The 22,500-nt window shown below is 43.6% G+C and overlaps 1 protein-coding gene across 5 annotated transcripts in view; it reads left to right on the top strand.

Annotated features, from left to right (window-relative positions):
* Positions 1-22,500, top strand: part of dnmt3aa (DNA (cytosine-5-)-methyltransferase 3 alpha a) — a 64,524-nt gene that overhangs the window by 2,748 nt on the left and 39,276 nt on the right. For 4 of the 5 annotated variants that reach the window (XM_083790925.1, XM_083790924.1, XM_083790922.1 and 1 more), the window contains exons 3-6: positions 9,294-9,404; positions 17,512-17,629; positions 18,870-18,907; positions 19,592-19,705. In XM_083790925.1, the coding sequence (XP_083647051.1) occupies positions 9,294-9,404; positions 17,512-17,629; positions 18,870-18,907; positions 19,592-19,705 (381 nt within the window). The remainder of the gene's footprint in view (positions 1-9,293; positions 9,405-17,511; positions 17,630-18,869; positions 18,908-19,591; positions 19,706-22,500) is intronic. The other variant, XM_083790926.1, reaches the window with a different exon arrangement.

Here is a 22,500-nt window from a genome sequence, read left to right as displayed (position 1 = left end):
CCCTAGAGCCCGATGCAGTGCTCATAAATCTAGGGAAAGTCTGAAACCAATTCTGTAGCAGCGGCTATATAAAGACCTGCCATGCACACACACACACACACACACACACACACACACACACACGCACATGTTCCAACAGGTACATTTTCTCTGTCATGAGACCATTAAGTTAGTTCTTTCCCCATAGATTTTGATGTACCTCTTTAATCAGTGTTGGAAATACACTGTGGCTTTCGGGGGAGACCTAGTTTTGGGGGGTAGGGGCCTGGAGGTCAGTGGCGCTGTCGGGACGTAAAAAGTGCAGGTCATGACAGCTACAGCCAGCATACAAAGATCGATGAATTGTTCTTAGCTTGTCTGACACCTTGATGAGACTGAGAGAGCAGCTGCTATTACTGACATAGAACAGCTTCCCTCCCAAATACGAGTTATGTCTTCAATGTTTAATTCGCCATTTTTAATAACGTGGTTTTCCCCCGACAGAGTGACGTGGATGACGTAACCAAAAATCGATGTGTCACACTGGCTTGCTAGGGCTTCTGGGAAACTGAGGCGCAATGTTAGTCTATGGCTCGTAATGGCCGTCCATGCGCTGCAGTTCCTCGTTGCTCTTTGTTGTCGGGTCTGTGGAATATTTTTGAACACTATTACAAGTGATCACGGCAATCCTGGTCTCTAAACTACCTCCCCCTGGCCAGCCGGGGCGCCTGATGGAGGGGAAAAGAACTGGTCGGAATAACGTGTTCCTTCCACACGCTACATCCGGCCGGGGAAATTCCCCCCTGTCAGATGAAAAGAAGCAGCTTGGACTCCTCATGCATAGAAGGAAGCATGAGGTCAGTCCGCTTCCCCCCCCCAGATTGGCAGAAGAAGTGTAGCGCCCAGGATTACATTCGATAATTGACACTGGGTGAAAAAAACTGGGTTGCAAAATTGTGGGATAAATATTATAACAAAAGACAAGTGATCACGACATTAAGGATTTTCATGAAACCGAACGATGATAGTGGCGTGGTGGTTCTTCAAAGGTTAGTAAAAACTAGGCAGTCAACGGGGCATTGCGATTTATTAATCTTGCAGTCAAACTGTTAAATGTACACAGACAATAATATTGGAAAGTAACATTACTTTTATGTATAAGGGAGTTCCAGCCGCGCCTCTAGCCTATAGCAGGCCAGTCTGGTGCATCTCAGGAGCAGGACAGATAACATGCGAACAAGAAGGCACTGGAGCAGCTCAGACGATTTAGGCCCTTGGTTTATTATAACAGGGTGCAGTAAGTAAGTTACATCTTTGTCAGGTCATAGCCAGAGGGGGCAACACAGTAAGTCTTAAGTACACACATGGTGCAGGTGGCAGGCCCTTAGTTAACCAATGTCACACAGCCAGCAATCATTAGTTCATACATATTTTTCACGTGGAACCTACAAGTGAGGAATTATCCAGATGAAAGTTAAAGTGCATTGAAACTATACATATACAGACTATAAATACACAGGTGTAGGAAGGATAGTACAAAAATAGAACAACATATTTGGTATAAGAGACAACTCTCAAGTTCATATTTAAGTAAGTGTCAAGTACAAAAATAGAACAACATTTTTGGTTAAGAGAAAGCTGTCAAGTTCATATTTCATATTTCAGTAAGGCCATTACTTTAAATTTGTATTAACTAGTAATATGTGGCCTGGGCCGTGGCTCAGCGGTCCAGGCACCTCGGCTGGTAATCCAGCCTGGCCGTGTGCCGAGGGTTCGACTCACGATCCCGACGGCCTTTACTGTATATAAAAATATAAAATAAAGGCGAAAGCCACAAAGAAAACATAAAAAAAAAAGAAATTGTAATATCCATCCATCTTCAACCGCTTATCCGTAGTCGGGTCGCGGGGGCAACAGCTCCACCAGAGTGCTCCAGACTTCCCTCTCCAGAGCAACATTAGTGACTTCCTCCTGGGGGATTCCGAGACGTTCCGAGGCGAGTCGATGTGTTTCTTCCAACTGCGCTTTGGTCTGCCCCGGGGTCTCCTCCCAGTCGGACGCCTCCCTAGGGAGGCGCCCGAGAGGCATCCTAACCAGATGCCCGAACCACCTCAGCTGGCTCCTTTCCAGGCGAAGGAGCAGCGGTTCTACTCCGAGTCTCTCTCGTGTGACCGAACTTCTCACCCTATCTCTAAGGGAGACGCTAGCCGAAATAGTAATATGTAATATATTATATGTTGAAAGTAACTTGCACATGAGTCTCCGCCCATGAGTCTCTGCTGAGAAGCAATAAAAGTGCCAATGTGCAGTGTCACTGACAGGCTATGGTTTGCATTAATTTCCCTTCCTTTCCTCCCAATGTAATTTGTACCATGTTCCAATCCCCACACACTGACCCCTACTGGTTAGTCTTCGGACTGGTTGTTCCTAGGGATGGTATAGAGCGCCGAAGTCCTGACGTCACTCGCTCGTCCCCTCGATTCCCCTGGTTCACGGAAGTAATTTCTCTATGGAGAATAACATGGGCTCATCTCAAAATCGTTTCATATAAGCGGTGTGGTCCAAAAATAAACAAGCTGTCTCTGCGTTATTGTCAGGGAGGTGTCTCTGTATCGTTTGCGAAATTCAGTAGCAATAACAATAGCGACAGTTGATTCTTCATATCCATATGAGTGAAGCGGCCTGGATGATTTGTTTATTTTTCAAACACAGTTATTATATGAGGCGATCTAAAATCCCCATAGGGGGATTTTAGATCGATTTTAGATTGATTACAATGAAAATAAAAAGTACATAAACCTGTGGATTTGCGCCCTCTACCGATATTGATGTCAGACTTTGGTACTCTATTGAAAAGAATACAAGAATGCTCGCCCAAAACACGCTCGTCCCGGGTCAAATTCGGTGACTTTGAAACAGTCACTACCAGATATTCTTAAAAGTAACCTAAAAAACGATGCCTAAACTTAACGATATTCCTAAACGTAACCTCAGTAAAACTATGCCTATGTATTGGGGCAAGCGTTCTGGTTACCATTGAAACCACATGGAACCACATCCCCCTCCCATATACATGAAACCACGTGCCCCCTCCCATATACATGAAATCGCCTGCCGCTTATTTACACCTTCCAGTGAGGAGCTTCAGGAAAACCTAGCGTGTGTGTAGTAGGGCTGTCAAATTAATATTGAAACATCCAATAATCGTGAAATATATATCAAAAAACAATTGCCGGCCTTTGGTCCGCTCACTTCTAGCGCCACACGTCGACAATCAGAAGAAGCCTTTATTCTGCCCTTCACAACTAGTAGCAGATGGCCCCACATCGTAGACACACGCACACCCAGGGTAAACTGTATGTGTAGTACTGTACTGTAGTTTACAGTATGTAACAGGGTATCTGCATGTTTAGGCAAGTCAGATTTAACTTTTTGAATACCTCATATTTAATAGTGTGAGCTTGTGAGCTCTGTCGAAGCTGCAGGTAGTTTTGGCAAGTGTGGTCATTATAAAGTGTTTGTCAACCACTGCTGTAAAACAAAATTGGACAATGAAGTTTGACAGTCAGGACCAGTTGCTTATGTTAACCAGGTTGCTTGTGCTTGCTCTAAGCACAAAATCTGGCAACCCTGGGCAAGGTATGGTGTTGTTTCAAAGACCTGATTGCTTGTTTATGTGAAATTTGACAACCCTGTTTGATTTGGTGGTGATCCTAGTCACACGACGGCAGTAGGCAGTCATGCTGCTGGCATCATGAATAAATACAATATTTTGTGCAATTTGCTGTGCAACGTGTGGATATGTGTGTCATTTTAACAAATACTGTACACCGTTTTGAAAATACTGCCTTATATAATAATAATACCTGACGATCATGTTTTAAGGTGGGGAAAAATCACAGCACTCCATCTTTAAACCACAATATGCACACAAACAAAGATGTGTAAGTTAAACTAAAGCAATAAGTCGCAAGTGGTCTCAGGTTACCGTGGATTTTATAATGGGTGAGAGGCGTGGTGAGACACGAGCACAGCGAGTGTAAGTGTATCCAACCCACAGTATAGAATGAATTCTATACTGACCATATATGGAGCGTGTCTTGAGTGGTCACATCAACATGGAATGTCAGAACAGGATGGACGGGTGGGGAAGGACCTGTTCTGACATGTCAGAAGTCAGAACAGGTCAGCTCCATATATGGACTGGAGATCTAAGGGTTTGAGGTCAGATGTAGAGTTGCTGACCGACCCCATATATGCAGATCTAGGTGATGATCCAGTCTTCTCCATGTATGGTTATCCAGGGTTAGATGAGGTCAGTGTTGTGTTCTTCATATATGGTGTCCCGACGCGTGATGTAATGGAGATCTAAGGGTCTCCATGATGTCACATGATGTCATGAGACGTGATGTCACGAGGCGTGACCATATATGGAGACATGATGTCATGAGGCTTGACCATATATGGAGGTTTCGGTGACGGACAGGCGGACGAGAGATGCAGGTTTTCATAGTAAATGCGACCTACTGTCGCAATTAATTTCTTCTGCTTTCTGTGCGGCTCGACACAGCAAAATACTTTCACTTTCAATACTACAGACATGCTGCTTACAGACCGGGGGAGAGGGGTGAGGTCTCACGTGACTGTAAGTAGCCAATCACAGGGCTCAGTCACAGCGTGTCTACATGTAACATGGGTAGCAGTGGTCGCTTCAGATCCTAAAGCTGCGTTCAGACCTGAATATTTATATATATTTGTTTCCAGTCACGCCGATCGCTTCTCGTCTTTGCATTGACTTTGTATGTAATCGCGCCGCTCTAGTCTGAAGTCTGAACGCACCTTAAGAGGAATGTAAATAAGGAATGTAAATAAAGATACATTGAGTACATTGAGTAGGCCTGTCTGCCACTCAATGTTTTATAATGACGGTCTTTGATACACTGCTGTGTAGGCTACGTTAAATGCGTGCGGGAATCAACCACTTTCCATCTAAACCAGCGGAAACACTTTCCCGTTCATAACATGACGAAAAACAGCAACTGTGATTCAAACAATCCATCCGTTTCCATATTTCTTACATCTTGTGTATACCATCAGTACATAAGAGTGAAATTCTTGTGGATGGATGCAGGCTTAGTGTTTATCACATTTGTTGACATTTTCCCTCGTTTCTTCATTCACCAACCTGATCTTCAGAGAAAAGTATCTATTTAGCAGCCTACAGTAGCACCGTGGCTCCGGAGCCAGAACAGTTCATAGTTGGAATAGCTACGATTTCTTATGAGCTTTTCGGACAGCCATCATATTTGTCCTTGATGGAGGTGTGCTCTGTGCTCAGGCTTGTCTTGTTGCCAGCATTCTCATAGGACCTCCTCTTCTCCAGGGGGAGAGGGCAGCGTGTCGCATTGTGGATATGGCGTAAACATGCAATTTAATTTAATATTGTCTCTGATTGTCTCTGATTGTACTGTCATGTACTGGTAGAACAGCATTTTTTCCAGCAATTATAATAATTAGGTTTGTCATGTCCGTACTGTACAGGAGCAGATTAATACTTTTGGAGTGCCTGGATCATGGACCAGACTTAGTGCCCCCAACACAAACCACCCCATGCAGAAGCAAACAAGTCGCAGTGTTTCAGGACAGCGCCCTACTTTACCCAGACAAAATCAGTCTGTTTAGGTTCTATTTTCCAATCTAATCAAATTAGGTCGGCTACAATACATGCAGTATTGCCAGGACAAGTTATAATAACATATTATGCAATAATAATGAAATAGCATAATACAATCAATGAAGTAAAGAACAGAGCAATTCACACGCACACCAATGATCAACAGTAGTAACTATTAACTCAGTGATGCAAATAACCTGAATCCTGCATCCTTAAGCCCAAACCACACCCAAAGGGTCAGGTTGGAGAACTTGGGACAAAACGGTTTATAAGGTAAACCACACCAATGCAACTCATGAGTTGTATTGGTGTGGTTTACTTTCAAAAGCATGAGAAAGAACGCAATCATGTCACCCTCTGAGGGTCCTGGGATGCAATACTATACTCAGTACTGTACTGTAACGTCGTTGAAGTAGGACTCATAAAATGTCCCTAGCTGGGACTCTTCTAAAAGCCCGCCCCTGGGTCCCGGGAACCATTACATTGAAAACCTATTTACAATCTGATAATCTGATCACTCAGAAGCTCTTCTGTCTTTTCATGTTGTGAAGACTGTAATAACGCCAGAGGTCAAGTGCACCAGTTGTATCTGTCACTTGCAACCTAGAACCATTCATATGTTGGCGAAGAAAACCATCTATTGTAAACGACTAAAAAGACCATTGAACGTAATTGTCTTTGGTAGTGAAGCGTTGGCTTTGAAACTGGCAGTCAATATGTTAAGGGTCCGGGTCCATTTCCTTTTTTTATACACGGACCACTCAGATCAAATTCTACATCCGGGGTCGATTCCGTCAACTGAAATAAATGTCGAAACCGGAACAAATAACTGTACTGACCACCAGTTATAATAATATTAAAATATAATCGTGTCACTGGCAAACAAAACAACATCTTTTCAGGTGGTGGTCCGTGGCCAAATGTATATTCATTTGGGGACCCTTGACTTGAAAACAGTTTGAAAACCACTGTAGACCAAGGGAAAGTAGGTGAGGCTGAAAGAAGAGAGAGAGAGAGAGGGGAACTGGAGAGAGTCAGATAGGGATGGATGGATGGATGGACGGCGAGAAGGAGAGAAACAGGACAGAGTGTCTGCTACTGCTGTTCACTCGTCTCGTTGCTTGGCAACTGTGGTGGCCCAAAATAACCTGCCAGGAGACAGAAATAGCCCAGAGATATGGAAAGATTGGTGTGTGTGTGTGTGTGTGTGTGTGTGTGTGTGTGTGTGTGTGTGTGTGTGTGTGTGTGTGTGTGTGTGTGTGTGTGTGTGTGTGTGTGTGTGTGTGTGTGTGTGTGTGTGTGTGTGTGTGTGTGTGTGTGTGTGTGTGTGTGTGTGTGTGTGTGTGTGTGTGTGTGTGTGTGTGTGTGTGTGTGTGTGTGTGTGTGTGTGTTGCGTGCGTGCGATGAGCGTGAGCGCTTCAGCAGATATGGCCGAGTGCTTTTCAATCCGTTTTGCTGTATATTTGACTCAGTTGAACTAGATAGTGTTTACTTGACTCAGCTGTACTGTACAGCAGTGCTTCTCACAATGAGGTCCAGGGACCCTCAGCATTCCTTGAGGATAGACAAATAGACTGAGAATAGACAAATAGAACGAAATGAACTGGTAAGTTTGTACCCGTAGAGTTAGCGTCAGGGCTAGGGAAATTAAAATGTTCGACAACCATTGATATGTACACTGTTTTAATTTATTATTATTTTATCTCTGTATATTATAGAGATAAAATAATCCCTGTGTGTGTGACTGTGTGTGTGTGTGTGTGTGTGTGTGTGTGTGTGTGTGTGTGTGCCTCGTGACACTAGCATACAGCCTGCTCACCAGGCACTAGGCAGCCAAAGCCAGTACCATGTAGCAGGTTGCTAGGCTGCCCATCAGGCGAGTGACATCACACCGTTTAGTCAGCATGGTGGCCCCGTTGGAGACGGTTGCTAAGCAGTTTCCGTGCCGTAGCAACCGTTCCACATGTCATGGTGAACAGTGGACGGCAGAAGGGAGGAGAGGAGAGGAGGGAAGAAAAAGATGGAGGGAAAACGGATGGAGGACGAGTTGGAAGGGAAATGGCGAGCGCGAGTGATGTGGATCAGGTTTAGTTTCAACCACCCCCAACCCCCACCTCCCCCGACCGCCCTTTTGTCTTTTTTTTATTTATTTTTCATTTACAGTGAGGGAGAGCAGAAAGCTGTGAGGGAGAGAGTCAGTGCGAGGGAGGAAGGCGCTGGTGTAATTCAATCTGAGGTCGAGTGAGGACACGTACTGTAGCTCCGGAGGCATGGAGGGAGGTCTTAATCACTTGGCCATCGGCGGGCCACCGCCGGATCAATTATGTTCAAGGCAGCGCAGCCCAAGGGCACCTTTTTGAGTCTGCGTTTACTGTACTGCCCTGTACTTCCTGCAGCAGCCTGCCCGGGTGCACAGAACATTCTGGAGTGTTTAGACACTCTATACTTAGTAACAAGCGCCTGGGTTGAAACTGTCCCTCTATCTATACCAAATCTCTTTGCTGTCAATAGCCGATCTACAAGCTCACAACCTGAGCTTGGCTTGAGCTTGGCTATTTTTGGCAAACGTTTCCCCAGAATAAGGATGCTGGGGCTCAAGTGGTTACCGTAATGTAACTCTTGAGTGTTAACACTTAAAGTGATGACAGAAATAAGAAGTAAAGTACTAAGTAGTAATACGTAATAAAGCGATTTTTATTTAAATCAGCCTGCTTGTTCAAAATTGCAGATCAGCAATTTTTGGCAAAGATATTTAGTGTAGAGGGAAAAGGGGACAGGCCTATTATAGACCCCTGGGCGACTCATTTCAACAAAGTATATAGGGTTTAACCCATTTAGACCACCTATGCGTTATACCTTTCATGCCGAGGAGTGAAATGTAAGCCGGTGGCACAGTTGGTAGTGCTGTCGCCTCACAGCTAGAAGGTCCTGGGTTCGATTCCCGCTGGGGACGCTGTGGGCACTGGCGGCGTGTTCCCTCCTCCACGTCATCAGTGCCCATACCCGAGGCGGGGGTTGGCGAAAGGGCCTTTCTGTGTGGAGTTTGCATGTTCTCCCCGTGTCCCCTAGGGTAGATACCCTCACAAAAACATGCCGTAATCCTGGTCTCTAAAACTACCTCCCCCTGGCCAGCCGGGGCGCCTGATGGAGGGGAAAGGAACTGGTCGGAATAACGTGTCCCTTCCACGCGCTACGTCCGGCCGGGGAAATTCCCCTCTGTCAGGTGAAAAGAAGCAGCTTGGACTCCTCATGCATAGAAGGAGGCATGAGGTCAGTCCGCTGCCCCCCCAGGTTGGCAGAGGAAGTGTAGCGCCCAGGATTAACATTAGATAATTGGCACTGGGTGAAAAGAAAACTGGGTTACGAAATCGTGGGATAAAAAAAAAAAAATTAAGCCTTATATTCTTGTGAGACTAGCCATGACAGGCAATGTTCAGACAGTACTGATTGAACTGTAGTAAATAAATACAGTATTTGTCATTTTAATTGTGCTCCTAATGGCCCATTGTATTGGACAGTTGGACACGTTGTTATTTGTCACATTTGTCACCGGACAGCAGTCGCCGGCCGTATTTGTTTTGTTACAGCAATGTCGCATTATTGGCCTCATGTCTGATCTGTGCTGTGTGTAATTGTCCAGAGTGAAGACGGAGTGGACCAAGACAGTCCAGAGGAGGGGACGCCGGCGGCCAGCCCCCCAGCCCCACGCAGAGTGGGCCGTCCAGGCAGGAAACGCAAGCAGCTGCTTCCTGTGAGTAATGTCATTATAGGCTGGTGGCCAGGAGCTTAGACTGGCCACTCACTACCTAATGGTTTATTCTACAGCAGATTGATTGACCCCACACACACACACACACACACACACACACACGCACAAAATACCAACCACAGTTTTTAATGTTGTTTACCCAGGCAATATATGCTAAGCATGTATGTGCTTTTTCAGTAATGTACTCTTTCACACTCATATTCACACCCGAGAGCTGCCCAGCATTACAAACACAGCCTTGTTGGCAGAGTCATGCTGGAGAAGTCGAGGGTTAAGTGCCAGTTTTTAGAGCAAAGAGAAAGTGTTAGGTCTTTGCCTCTAGCCTCCCCCATCCACGTTTTCCCACCAGTCTGGGAATTTGAACCAGTGACCTTCTAGTCACAGGCCTGTTTCTCTAACCCTTAGGTTTTGTTTTTGGGGATAAAATCTTCACTTAAATGACTCTCTATTTCTCAGCTGCATTCCATTATAACCTGGCCAGACCTGTTCAAAGCTCTGACATGAAGGACTGCTGTTCTAATGGAATCTGTCTCACATTAGGTGACAAAGATTTGCACATTGAGCTGCATTAAACTGGTATCTATAGTTTTGCAGAAATAAGCAACTGTGATCAATGAAGCGGTTCATTATTATTGTGTGTGCGCTTATTGCTTCTTGTTCTCTCACACAGAGACTTAACCACTTAAACCCTATGTGCTTAGTTGACTGGACTGGAGTCCCCCTAAGCTCCCTTCTTTTTTGCTCTGAAGTCTAAACTAAATATCCTTAATAAAAATAGCAGATCTACAAGCTCAACAATGTGTTGTGAGCTTGCAGATTGTTCAGAATGTTCTACGCCAGAATAGGGACACTAGGGTTCATGTGGTTAAGTGCTTACTGTAAATGGAGTTTTGCTTTCTTTGCCAGCCGTCTAATCAATGCAGATGTAGTCCAAACCACAGACGGATCCAGCAAGCATACAGTGCAGGAAATGAAATGAAGAGCTAATTGAGACAAGGCGTTCGTGTCCACAGACCCAAATTCTGTTTGCTATCCTCTTTTTCCCTCATAGTTCTTTCTCGCTTTCTCTCACGTGTGTGTGTGTGTGTGTGTGTGTGTGTGTGTGTGTGTGTGTGTGTGTGTGTGTGTGTGTGTCTGTGTGCGCGCGCACGCATGCATGCGTGACTTGCGTGTGCTGAGCTGTGTTGTCTAATCCAAGTGGGTCTATACAGCTGATCAAACACAGGTCTAGATAAGCAGGTACAGTATACAGAGTTAACCTGTGACCATGCACACGCGCATGCATGCGTACAGTATGTTTGATGTACAGCAGGTCTGTTGATGCTTTGATGTTTAAACTGACGAGGCAGGCAGGGTTAATGGGGTCTCTGTCATACACACATGCACGTGTGCGCACACACACACACACACACACACACACACACACACACACACACACACACACACACATCTAGATGGAGGGTTTCCTATCACATTATCATAATCCGTTTATATGGATTGTGGAAAAGAGACAGCTACCAGATGGAAACTAATCCCGATAGTTGATTTAACTCTGAGGGCTCTATCTCATACTCGGTGCAAAAAGGTGTCATCGTTAGTTTACTATACCAACACAGTTGCCATTTTCACAATCTTTGCCCACATTCTTTGTACCAAAATGTACTTGTATTGGTGCTATCCGTGCACCCATGGGTGTGGTCAGGCAAATTGTTGACGCATTGCTATCTTAGGGGGGTGAAAAAAGTCAGAGAGCAATTGCACTTTAGACAAGCTAAAACCTCCTCTAATGACTGGAGCAGTATTTCCCCTCTTTAGAGAGTGCATCATTATTCAGAGTAAGATGTGCGTGTGCCCACGTACTGTACACTCTGGCCACACATGACTCACGTTCAACATGGTACTGTGAAGAACATTACAGAGAGACTCAACATTGTGGTTTCAAAAAAGCATTAATGATCTGGGCCATGTATTGCATTGGGTGGCACCAAAATTGGTAGAAACGGCAGTTAAAAGAACAATCGAAAGGTAGACACTGCTGTGCATCTTTCAGCACAACTGAGACAAACAAGACATACATTTTGTTTTTAAATCTTTAAATGGGTCAGCGCCAATTTATATCTCCGAGCTTCTAAATGTATTTGTTCCTTCCAGATCACTGAGGTCAGCTGGCCAATTGCTGCTTGTCGTCCCTAAGACGCGGCTTAAGCAAAGAGGTTTTTTGCTCCCAAAATGTGGAACCCATCTTAAAACTCATTTTTATTCTTTGGCTTTTAAACCATGATTGATTTTGTATTGTATGTTCTCCTTGTGTTGCATTGCATTTTTATTTATTGTTATGCCTAGTGCCTACTGTACAGCACTTTGGTCAACTCTGTTGTTTTTAAATGTGCTTATGAATGAAGTTGGATTGGATTGGATGACAAATGTGCTCCTCGGAGCCAGGCCAGGTAGGTTGTTGTGGGCCAGAAATGAAACGATCGATGGATAACATTAGCTGTTCTCACACACACACACACACACACACACACACACACACACACACACACACACACACACACACACACACACACACACACACACACACACACACACACACACACACACACACACACACACACATGCGCACACAGAGATCATGATCCAAGAAATAGAGGGAAGAAAAGATTATGATTGTACAAGCTGTGGTTCAAGAGTTAGGGCCCATGCATACTCTACTTTTAGGTGATCACCTTCTCACCTAAAAGGTGAATACTACAGTAGTTAATAGTTATCACCTAAAATGGTAGCATGCAGCCACCTTTTATAGGGCACTACGTGAAGTGGATTGTGTAGCGACGGACATTTGAAACAAGAATTGCTCTGTGTTTCACCCCCCCCCCCCCAAAAAAAAAACAGTGCTGGTGGCACTGTAACAGGCTGATGTAAAAGATTTGGGGCAGAGTGTGTTGTGCACAGTTTCACGCTGTTCGGTCCGGATTAGCTGCTCACAGACACACACACACACACACACACACACACACACACACACACACACAGGCGGACACCCATGTCCATCTGTAAAATAGTCTCCAACTTCCCGAATCCATTTTAAATAGCAATTCAGCCATACATTAGACTGCAGGCACACCTGGCTGGCATCAAAAAGCAATGGGAGATGACACTGATTGGTTTAATTCAAGTTATGCCCAAAACACTTTCAGGATTAATTCAGGATATACTAATCCGTAATCCCCTTGGAGTTGGACATGCCCTTGGGGGAATTGTCTATTCATTGCACAAGCATGTGCAATAGATTGTTTAAACAGGGCCTGAGGGTTAAATGCACCCTCAGGATTGTGCGGCGCATTAGTGGCATTGGCAGTAGGAAGGGTAGTAGCAGTAGGAGGGCTGGGAATAGTATCGTTGTCTGAATACCAGTAACACTAGACTACTGGTAGTAGTGGTACGCTAACCATAATAGAATACCAGTAACACTAGACTACTGGTAGTAGTGGTACACTAACCATAATAGAATACCAGTAACACTATACTACTGGTAGTAGTGGTACACTAACCATAATAGAATACCAGTAACACTAGACTACTGGTAGTAGTGGTACACTAACCATAATAGAATGAATAGCAGTAACACTACACTACTGGTAGTAGTGGTACACTAACCATAATAGGGGAAACCGATGCTGGATCTCAAGCGTACTCTATGCTCCCCGTTATTATTCCCCCCACCTCTCTCTCTCTCTCTCTCTCTCACACACACACACACACACACACAGTCCAGTATATCCAGGAATAGAGCTATTGTGTGCTGCTTGGGGTGGAGCTGTCAGAGTGTCACACTAACTATAGAGTACAGAGAGAGAGAGCTGGAGGGAGTGGGCAGATGGTTATTCACCCTCCCAAATTTTACTGGCACTTTTCTCCCTTCTCTCTCTCTCTGTCTCTCTCTCCTGTTGCTCACTTATCTTTCACAGAAACCACAGTGTGTGTGTGTGTGTGTGTGTGTGTAGAGTCTAAAAATTATGATAGTTCCGTGTATAAATGGATTAGGTCCCTAGCTATTTTAAGCTTTCTTCTTCTTTCTTCTATTCCCATTGAAACCATGTGTGCAGTAGCTGGCGTGTGTGTGTGTGTGTGTGTGTGTGGGTGTGTGACTGTGTGTGTGTGTGTGGGTGTGTGTGTGGGTGTGTGACTGTGTGTGTGTGTGTGTGTGTGTGTGTGTGTGTGTGTGTGTGTGTGTGTGTGTGTGTGTGTGTGTGTGTGTGTGTGTGTGTGTGTGTGTGTGTGTGTTCCGTCCGTGCGTGCGTGCGTGTGCGTAGGATGAGCTAGTAGCTGGACCTCTTTAAGAGCAGCAATTCACAATGATTTGAAGCAGGGCCAGTCAGAGGAACACACTGGGACACATCTACCGAAAGTTTGTTTTTTGTTTTTTTCGTTACCTACAAATGGTCAAGGAACGATAATCACATGTTTCAGTTGTTGCTGAATCCATGCAGATGGCAGTGATGTCATGACACTCAGATACAGCTGACAAAGGTCACCTGTTCATCAAAAATAAAAATAAATTATCTATCCTCTCTGCTAGCTAAGTAGAGAGAAGTAGCAGTAGCACTTCTGAGACTTTATGCAATGTATGGCTAGGCAATTTATCTATACGTATATTTTATATTATATTGATGTTGTGATGTGAGACCAGATATCGTCTGGGAGTTTGGATATTGTAATATCATGATATGAGTGTTCTGTTTTCCTAGTTTGAATCACTTAAGCCTACTTTTTTTTAATGCTCACAATGCGTCGCTTTGGGATATTGATATTATATCGATATTGCAAAGCGGCATTGTAGAATTGTCTGAGACTAGGTATTGTCATGGATTTTGGATATTGTAATCATCGTGACATAAATGTAGTCTTTTCCTGGAAATTAAAAAGAACATTTATATTATTGTGTCTATACAATATTATCGTCACAATTTTATCAATACAGAGTTATTTGGTCAAACATATTGTGCTATTTGATTTTGTCCATATCACCCTGACCCAACCACACTGGAAAGTTGATAGCATTCACAATGTCAACAAAAGCGATCAGGTGTCACCCGTTCTTCACCGTCAATGGAACAGTAATTTAATGCTGCATGGCAGACTAGAGCCTTGACTGACCTCTATCCACGATTGCACCATTCCTCAACACTATACTGCGTTTTGAAGCGTCAACCTTTGTACTTGAATTTTACATGGCCATTTTTCTTCCCTTTGGGGAAGAGGTTTACCAACGGCTGACCTTCAATTTCCCCTTTAGTGGGTTGCAGCCTATTGTGCCCTATTCCACGGACTCCATGTATCATGTTGTTGGAAGGGAAATAAGTGGTGCAGCAGTTAACTGAACTCATTGATTTGAATCGATTATAAACAATAATCGATTTGATTTAATCAATTTGGGGCAAAACATTTTAGTGATAATAATAATAATCTGGAATTATTCACTACTTTGTTGACACCACAAAGCAAAGGCTAAGGGTACGGTAAGACTGCTACTTTGCACAGTGTTTACTTCTATTTGTAGAGGCCATTCAAGGCCAGGGTGACGTGTGTGTGTGTGTGTGTGTGTGTGTGTGTGTGTGTGACCATTGATGTGAGAAACAGGAAGTGGGCACTGAACATGCTGAGAGCAGAGGAAGTACAGTATGAGATTTGTAGAGGGAGAGAGACCGACCGATGCCAGATTTGTGGATCTAATGTCGATCCTGTTTTTTGACAATCATACACCTTATTTCATCACCTTACATCATACACACAGTATAGATTTTGTGTGCGATATCTTGTAAAAAACAAAGCATTCAATCAATTTTAAAAACCCAATAAAATTACAATAACCCATAATAAATCAATAATCAAAACAAATTACTTTTTGATAGGCACAAACTGAACTTTATTGAACCACAAGTCTTAACCCATTAAGACTTGAGGCCGATTCTACAAATGTCTTCTAAAGTTCTCTTTTTTTTTCTTTTTTTTTGCGGCTTACGCCTTTTTATTGATTTTTGAAGGGACAGACAGTAGGCTGACAGGAAACGGGAGAGAGATGGGGGGATGACATGCAGTAAAGGCCGTGTCGGGCTCGGGAGTCGAACCCGCGGCACACTGCGACTGGATTACCAGTCCGGTGCCCAGACCGTTACGCCACGGCCTGGGCCCTAAAGTTCTCTTCTAATGTTCTAAGTTCTCCTTTCATGTCACGGACCCCCAAAATGATATGTATTTGGCCGCAGGCAAATACATATTTGGCTGCCTGAGCTTTTACCGATGTGTATGTATGTTTATATTGTATGTCTTACAGAATTGAGTACAATGGACCACAATGGAAACACGCCCCTGTGGCTTTTTAATTGTGTTATCATCTTAGCATAACGGTGACTGTACTACTACTACTGTTAAGAATGCACTGAAACATGAATTACTATACATTAAGTTGGAAGTGGAACCATGGTTGCTTGCAGTATTAATGTGATTTCCTTGAAATCTGACTATGTTTGTGTCGATGGAGAGGGTTGGGGTTGTGTGTGTGTTGGGGTGTTACAGTATGTCTACAGTCTAATTGAACTCTGTGTGTGTACAAATGGAGCCAAATGGACCCTTACGGTCCACACTGTCTAGGTTAAATTAACTGCATTTTACTGTCTACACCTAGAGCGCTGTGCGCTGTCGCAGCACAATTTCCCCCAAAGCCATTTTGTCCAGCTTTTTGTTTTGCATGTTGCCTTTTATAGCTCTTCTCACCTGCTCATTACAGTTCTCCGCAGGCTTGTTAGCGTTAACTAGCATTAGCGTAGCCTTTGAGCTCCGCTCTCACCCATTGGTCTCCCCTCCTCTTAACTACCCACCCATATGTTAGCCTGTTAGTGACACACCTATAAAGAACAAAACAAAACAAAAACGCCCACCTCTCCAGCGAGCCTGCCGCCAGCCCCAACCCCCTGAGCCGTTGTGTGATAAGTGGCTTGCAAAATGTAAAAGCTTGCCTTTAAGCAACTGACTATGCCATTGAATTAGCTAGAATATAAAAAAAAATCTTTGAGGATGCCTTTGGCTACCGAGAAGAAGTGGGCCTATTGCAACTGTGTGAATTACATTATGTCTTGTCAAGCATGTCTGTTATTTTGAGACATGCAATCAACCAGGCTGTGTTGATTCTATCATCAACAGGTTGTAGATTAATGAAGGTACTTATGTCTGGAGGCTAATTTGTGCAGGCATAGATGTTGACATTCATAGAGGTTAGCTTCCCTGCTGTTGCTTTATGTTCCTGTTATACAAATGAATTGAGCACATGTCATTTTTCATCTCAGTATGAGTATCCCCCTCCTATCAGATGTGCATGCGTGTCTGCGTGCGTGGGTGCGTGCGTGCATGTCTGCGTGCGTGCGTACGTACAGTATGTGCGTACGTGTGTGGTGAAGGAAGGGAGGGTAAGGGAGTTCATTTACACTGATCATCTACAGACGCTTTCCCTCGGGCATACCTGCTCTGTATTGCACTAACGGGGGCAGACTATAGTGTGCGAGTGTGTGTGTGCGTGTGTGGGTGGGTGTGTGCGTGGGTGGGTGGGTGCGTCCGTGCGTGATTGGGTGTGTGCGTGCGTGCATGCGTGCGTGACGACTACTATATGCCTACATATATGACTGTGTGTCTGTGTAATATAACTGTAAGGCGTTGCATGTGTGCTGTGCATATTGCCTTGTGGTGTGTGGCTGTGTGGTGTATTATAATAGCCGTACAGGTCCAGGGTATTTGTCTTTGTGTGTATGTAGTTTAATAGCTCCATGATGTGTGTGTGTGTGTGTGTGTGTGTGTGTGTGTGTGTGTGTGTGTGTGTGTGTGCGCGCGCTTGTGCGTATAATAGCCCAACAGGTCCATGGTACTGTATTTGTCTTTGTGTGTGGTGTAATGTATTCTAATAGCTCCATTGTGTGCGTGTGTGTGTGAGGCTTGAAGACAGTGTGTAGCCCTGAGTGTACAACGTGCCAGACAGAGGCTGATGGAGCGGCCGTGTTCCGATCCAGACTATGTTGTCCCTCTCTCTCTCTCCTAGGAGATGGAGAACTCTGACCCGTGTGTGAACGCTCCGCCCACCCCGCCGGAGGAGCCCGACCCCTTGCCCTGCCCTCGCAGGAAGCGCGGGCGGCGGAAACTCCAGCACCCAGAGAGACGTACGTGACACTTCTCAGTCGTTCACTATGTACATGGAATAACACTCTGACTCTCACAAAACACATTGACCACGTTCGACTTTGACGTCCCTTTTTTGGGCATGTCATTTTAGGGAAAAATGACAACATTTAAAAGAAATTCAGAAAAGAGCAGATCTACAAGCTCATAACGCATTGCATCGCAACGCGTTGTGCGTTTGAAGATCCCCTATGTTAAGGATGCTGGACCAGTCCAGCATGCCGCCAGTTCTGCCCCCTATGCTTTCACTGTGGAATGCTAGCAGTCCTAACAAGCCAATGTTTACCCACAGTGAGATGACAAATGTAAACTACAAACCTTTTTATTTATGTAATCTTTTCACTTTGTTTTATGTAATCTTTTCACTTTGTCTGAGGCTTTTGATGCAAAGACGGAGGGGTAATGGTGACAACTAATTAAGCGAGGGCTTAACATCTCTCTTTCGCTTGCATTGCATTTCTTGAGAGTCTAATCCAATTTGCTTAACAGTCCCTTAAACCTCCACACAATTAGTACACCACACCAGTAGTACCTGTAGTAGTAGAGTAGGTTCCTGCTCACACAGATACAAAACACTAAACGGTGTTGTCAAAGTGTATAGATGCAATTCTCATTCCACTTTGACATTTCAGTCAGAACTGATTGTTTTTCTTTTCTCAATTGTATATGTACATTGCCCATTCCTATTCGACACAGTTGGTCATTGCATGGCCAATTATTGTACCGTTTTCCAGCTGTTTGTGTAACACTGAAAAAAGACAAAATGAAGTCAAGTATCTTTTGACTTGTGGCTGTAATTGTAATAGTTATAGTTTCTTTTGCACAAGTGGTAATAGTGTTATCAGAATTTATTTTACTGTTTCTGGGATAGATAGTTTAGAGCACTTTAGAGTTTTGTGAAGGAGGTTAGTGTTTCAGGAAATGCATCCAAGCGATTGAGGATCACTGTAAGGTGGATTTTATGTCTGTTCATATCATGGAAATTAAAATCTTAAACTTATAGTTTGAACCGGCAATTCAAAATCTAGATGGTACAGTATGTAAGTAGGCTATACTGAAAGTTTAAATTGGTGTAATAACTAATCCATACTGAAGTAAATCTTCCCGTTAACTTTACTTGTGTTGGTGTAGTGCAGTGAGAACCGTAAACTTCCCTTCCAGCTTCTGTTAAATGTGAACAAATGGACCATTTCCTGTAACTCACTTTTCCTTCTCCTCTAGTTGACCCCGATGACAGGAGCTGTGACTCCCCCAAAGAGGTGAGGATATCATGTCTCTGCAGATTTTTCTGTATAGTCAGCTATGTATGCACTGCAGTGGTTCTCAAACGTTTTTAGCTCAGGTCTCACCTTTGTTTCATCCAAGGCACCCCTGAATTACATACAGTGGTATTCATTATGGAACCTTCCTTACATGTATGTCATATTATTGTACGTAAATCTTTCCCCCGTTGTGAGCTTGTAGACATTTTTTCTTTTTAGGTTTGGTGGTCCGTTTAACTAAGTATAGAGGGTTTAAGTGGTTAAACTGAAGTGATATCGATACAAATATCATCAAAGTATGCAGCAGCCAGCACCCTACCACTGAATTTGAATGTGACCTGCTAGTTTTCCATCATAGCAAGTAAAGACATGCTATGTACTTACAATAAGATTGTGTATACAGTATAAGGAAGGTTTATTAGAGCTATGTTTTTGTATTGTATGCCCAGCCATACGTGTTGTGTACGTGTGCATGCTTATGTGTGAATATGCATACACATATGCATGTGTTTGTGTCACTGTGTACATGTTTGTGTGTGCATGTTGTTTGTGTGTTTGTGTGTGTGTGTGTGTGTGTGTGTGTGTGTGTGTGTGTGTGTGTGTGTGTGTGTGTGTGTGTGTGTGTGTGTGTGTGTGTGTGTGTGTGTGTGTGTGTGTGTGTGTGTGCGTGTGCGTGCGCAGGGTGACAGTGGAAGGCTGCGGAGAAGGCCTGTTCCCAGGCAGACTTTCCAGGCAGGAGACCCCTACTACATCAGCAGGAGACAGAGAGACTGGCTCAGCCGCTGGAAAATAGAGGTGGGAGGGGGTGAATATGAACTAGATTAAAGCCTGATTTTGTGTTGCATGCCAAAATTGGCCAATCTTCAAGCTCACAGCAGGCCGTGGATGCGACCAGCAGACCGGCTGTTTTTGGCATAAGAGAGACAGTGAGTGTGAGTGATCCCTTTCATGTGAGCGAGTGAGTGAGTGAGAGAAAGCAAATAGAGTGAGCAAATGAATTAGTGGAAGATGGCTTGTGTCTGGGTTGTAAATTATATCCTAGTTTGAAAAAGAAATGATTTAGGCAAGCGTGGCAAATTAAGCATTAGTGATTGACTGATTGCATGTATGACAGGCTGACTGACTGTGTGTGTGTGTGTGTGTGTGTGTGTGTGTGTGTGTGTGTGTGTGTGTGTGTGTGTGTGTGTGTGTGTGTGTGTGTGTGTGTGTGTGTGTGTGTGTGTGTGTGTTTGTGTGTGTGCATGCATGCATGTGTGTGTATAAGACAGAGATAACAAGGGAGAGAAAAGACAGAGTTAAAGGACAACTTTAGTTTTTTTCAACCAAGGTTCATGTTTTAGGTTGTTATTAGAGAAAGTAAAAGGTGAGTGTAATTTTTTTTTCATTTGCTGCTTTCTTTCGTTTTAGGGATTTTAGCAGTTTTTGACAGGGGGGCGGGGCATTCGAGCACGGGGCTAAATATGTATTTCTTTCCAAAATTTCATAGCGATTTATTTTTTTAATATTTACTATAGTCCTACTAGACCCCAAGAAATTAGATCTGGCCACAGAAGTTCACAGGATCTACTGCATGTGAAGGTAGACTACTACACTGTGTGTCATAGGCTCAATATGTCTGTTTGACACATTCAGTAGACTAGATCCTGTTATCTTTTGTGGCCAGATGTAATTTATTGGGGTTTAATAGGACTATAGTAAAGAATAAAAATCACACTCATCTTTTACTTTCTCTAATAACAACCTAAAACATGAACCTTGGTTGAAAAAACTAAAGTTGTCCTTTAAATTATACTGTGTATTTAACATTCTGACTGACTGGATTGACACCAATCCAATCACATTTTCTTGGTGCATAATAAAATCTAGGGTCATAATTACATTTTAATTAATTAAATTTGACCTGCTGGGAGCCAAGAGTCCATATCTTACACATAAAGTTAACACCTGGGATCTTGTGATGAGTAGAACACATTCTGGGTTGGTGAAAGTCCATTTTTAATTAAATGTGAACTTTTAGAAGTTCACAGGCCGATGCACACCTCAAAAGGTTGGTGACAGGTCGGTGCGTAGGACAAAAAGTGCAAATGTTCAGAAGGGGATCTCTGATAATGAAAACATTGCAGTGCAGGTCCCGCACACTGTCTGGAACAGTGGAGGTTATTTTTTAGGTCGACGTTTCGGTCGTCAGACATGGAATTAAATGTAAAAACATATTGCATACTGTATTGTATGTTAAACTTACATGTGGTTATAGTGAAGCCAGTTCAACATTTTTTTTTTTTTTTTAAGATATTTTTTTGCGGCTTACGCCTTTTATTGATTTTTGAAGGGACAGACAGTAGGCTGACAGGAAACGGGAGAGAGATGGGGGGATGACATGCAGTAAAGGCCGTGTCGGGTCCGGGAGTCGAACCCGCGGCACACTGCGACTGGATTACCAGTCCGGTGCCCAGACCGTTACGCTACGGCCTGGGCCCAGTTCAACAATTTAAACCCAAATTAAATCTCTCCTCCTTTTTGACTCTACACCAAAATCTCTTCACCGAAAATAGCCGATCTACAAACTCACAATGCATTGCATTGCGACGCGTTGTATATCTGTTGCTTTCAGCGAATGTTTGCGTATTGTGACGAGCCCAGAATAGGGACAATTCAGTAGTTCATGTGGTTAAAATGTAATGCTGTCAGGGGTACATGGGAACGTTCACAGATTAGAATTAACCACAAATTGTTACTTTCACAGTAAAACCACTTTTGATTTGACATCCCTTCTGGGGATTATTATTATTAAATTATTATAGGCAAACATGTTCCAAAATACACTTTTGAATTGGGTTAATAATATTGTGATCCTTGTGGACTTTATTCCTTCGTCTTTGTAATGTCATCACCGTTGTGTGGTGTGTTGGACTCATACTGCACATCTTGGATTTCATGGTTTTGGAACATATACGGTAATGATCGTCTACACCAGCGATTCTCAACTTGTGGGCCGGGGCCCAGTGGTGGGTCATGAGCACATTGCAAGTGGGTCCCCAAATAATTGGCCTAAGCCAAAACTAAGATTTTATTGATAATATAACATTAAATCTATGTAAAGAAATCACACCCGTGTGAACTGAGTGATGCAACTCCCCTCTCCCCCCCTCCTCTCTTCTCTCTCTCTCTCTCTCTCTCTCTCATTAGCAGGCAACAGTGCAGCACTAATACTATCTCTCTCTCTCTGTTTCTGGCACAACAGCGCCCCTACTGGTACTCATAGTCATATACTGGTGCTCATGGCCACATAGGTGAACACATAGGTGAACACGGTCATTGCTGTTCCTTAGAGTGGTTGCACCACTCAAATACAAAACAAAAAGGCAGTTGTGTTACTTTTTTCTTTAAAACCTTGAGAAATCAGTTACAGAATTATAGGAACTACGGTATGTTAGAAAAGTATACCACTTGACTTAAAACAGCATACCACTTAACACAGCAGCCGAATGATGGGTCGGCAGCATGTGTTAAAATAACAATAATACATATATTTTATTTTTCATTTATTTTTTACCTTTCATAAATAACTGCAGCTCAAAACTGCTTTACAG

The sequence above is a fragment of the Protomyctophum parallelum genome (assembly GCF_964188405.1).
Source record: "Protomyctophum parallelum genome assembly, chromosome: 19".
Taxonomy (NCBI): domain Eukaryota; kingdom Metazoa; phylum Chordata; class Actinopteri; order Myctophiformes; family Myctophidae; genus Protomyctophum; species Protomyctophum parallelum.
The sequence above is the reverse complement of the archived record's forward strand: the minus strand, read 5'-3'. Positions and strand labels throughout refer to the sequence as shown.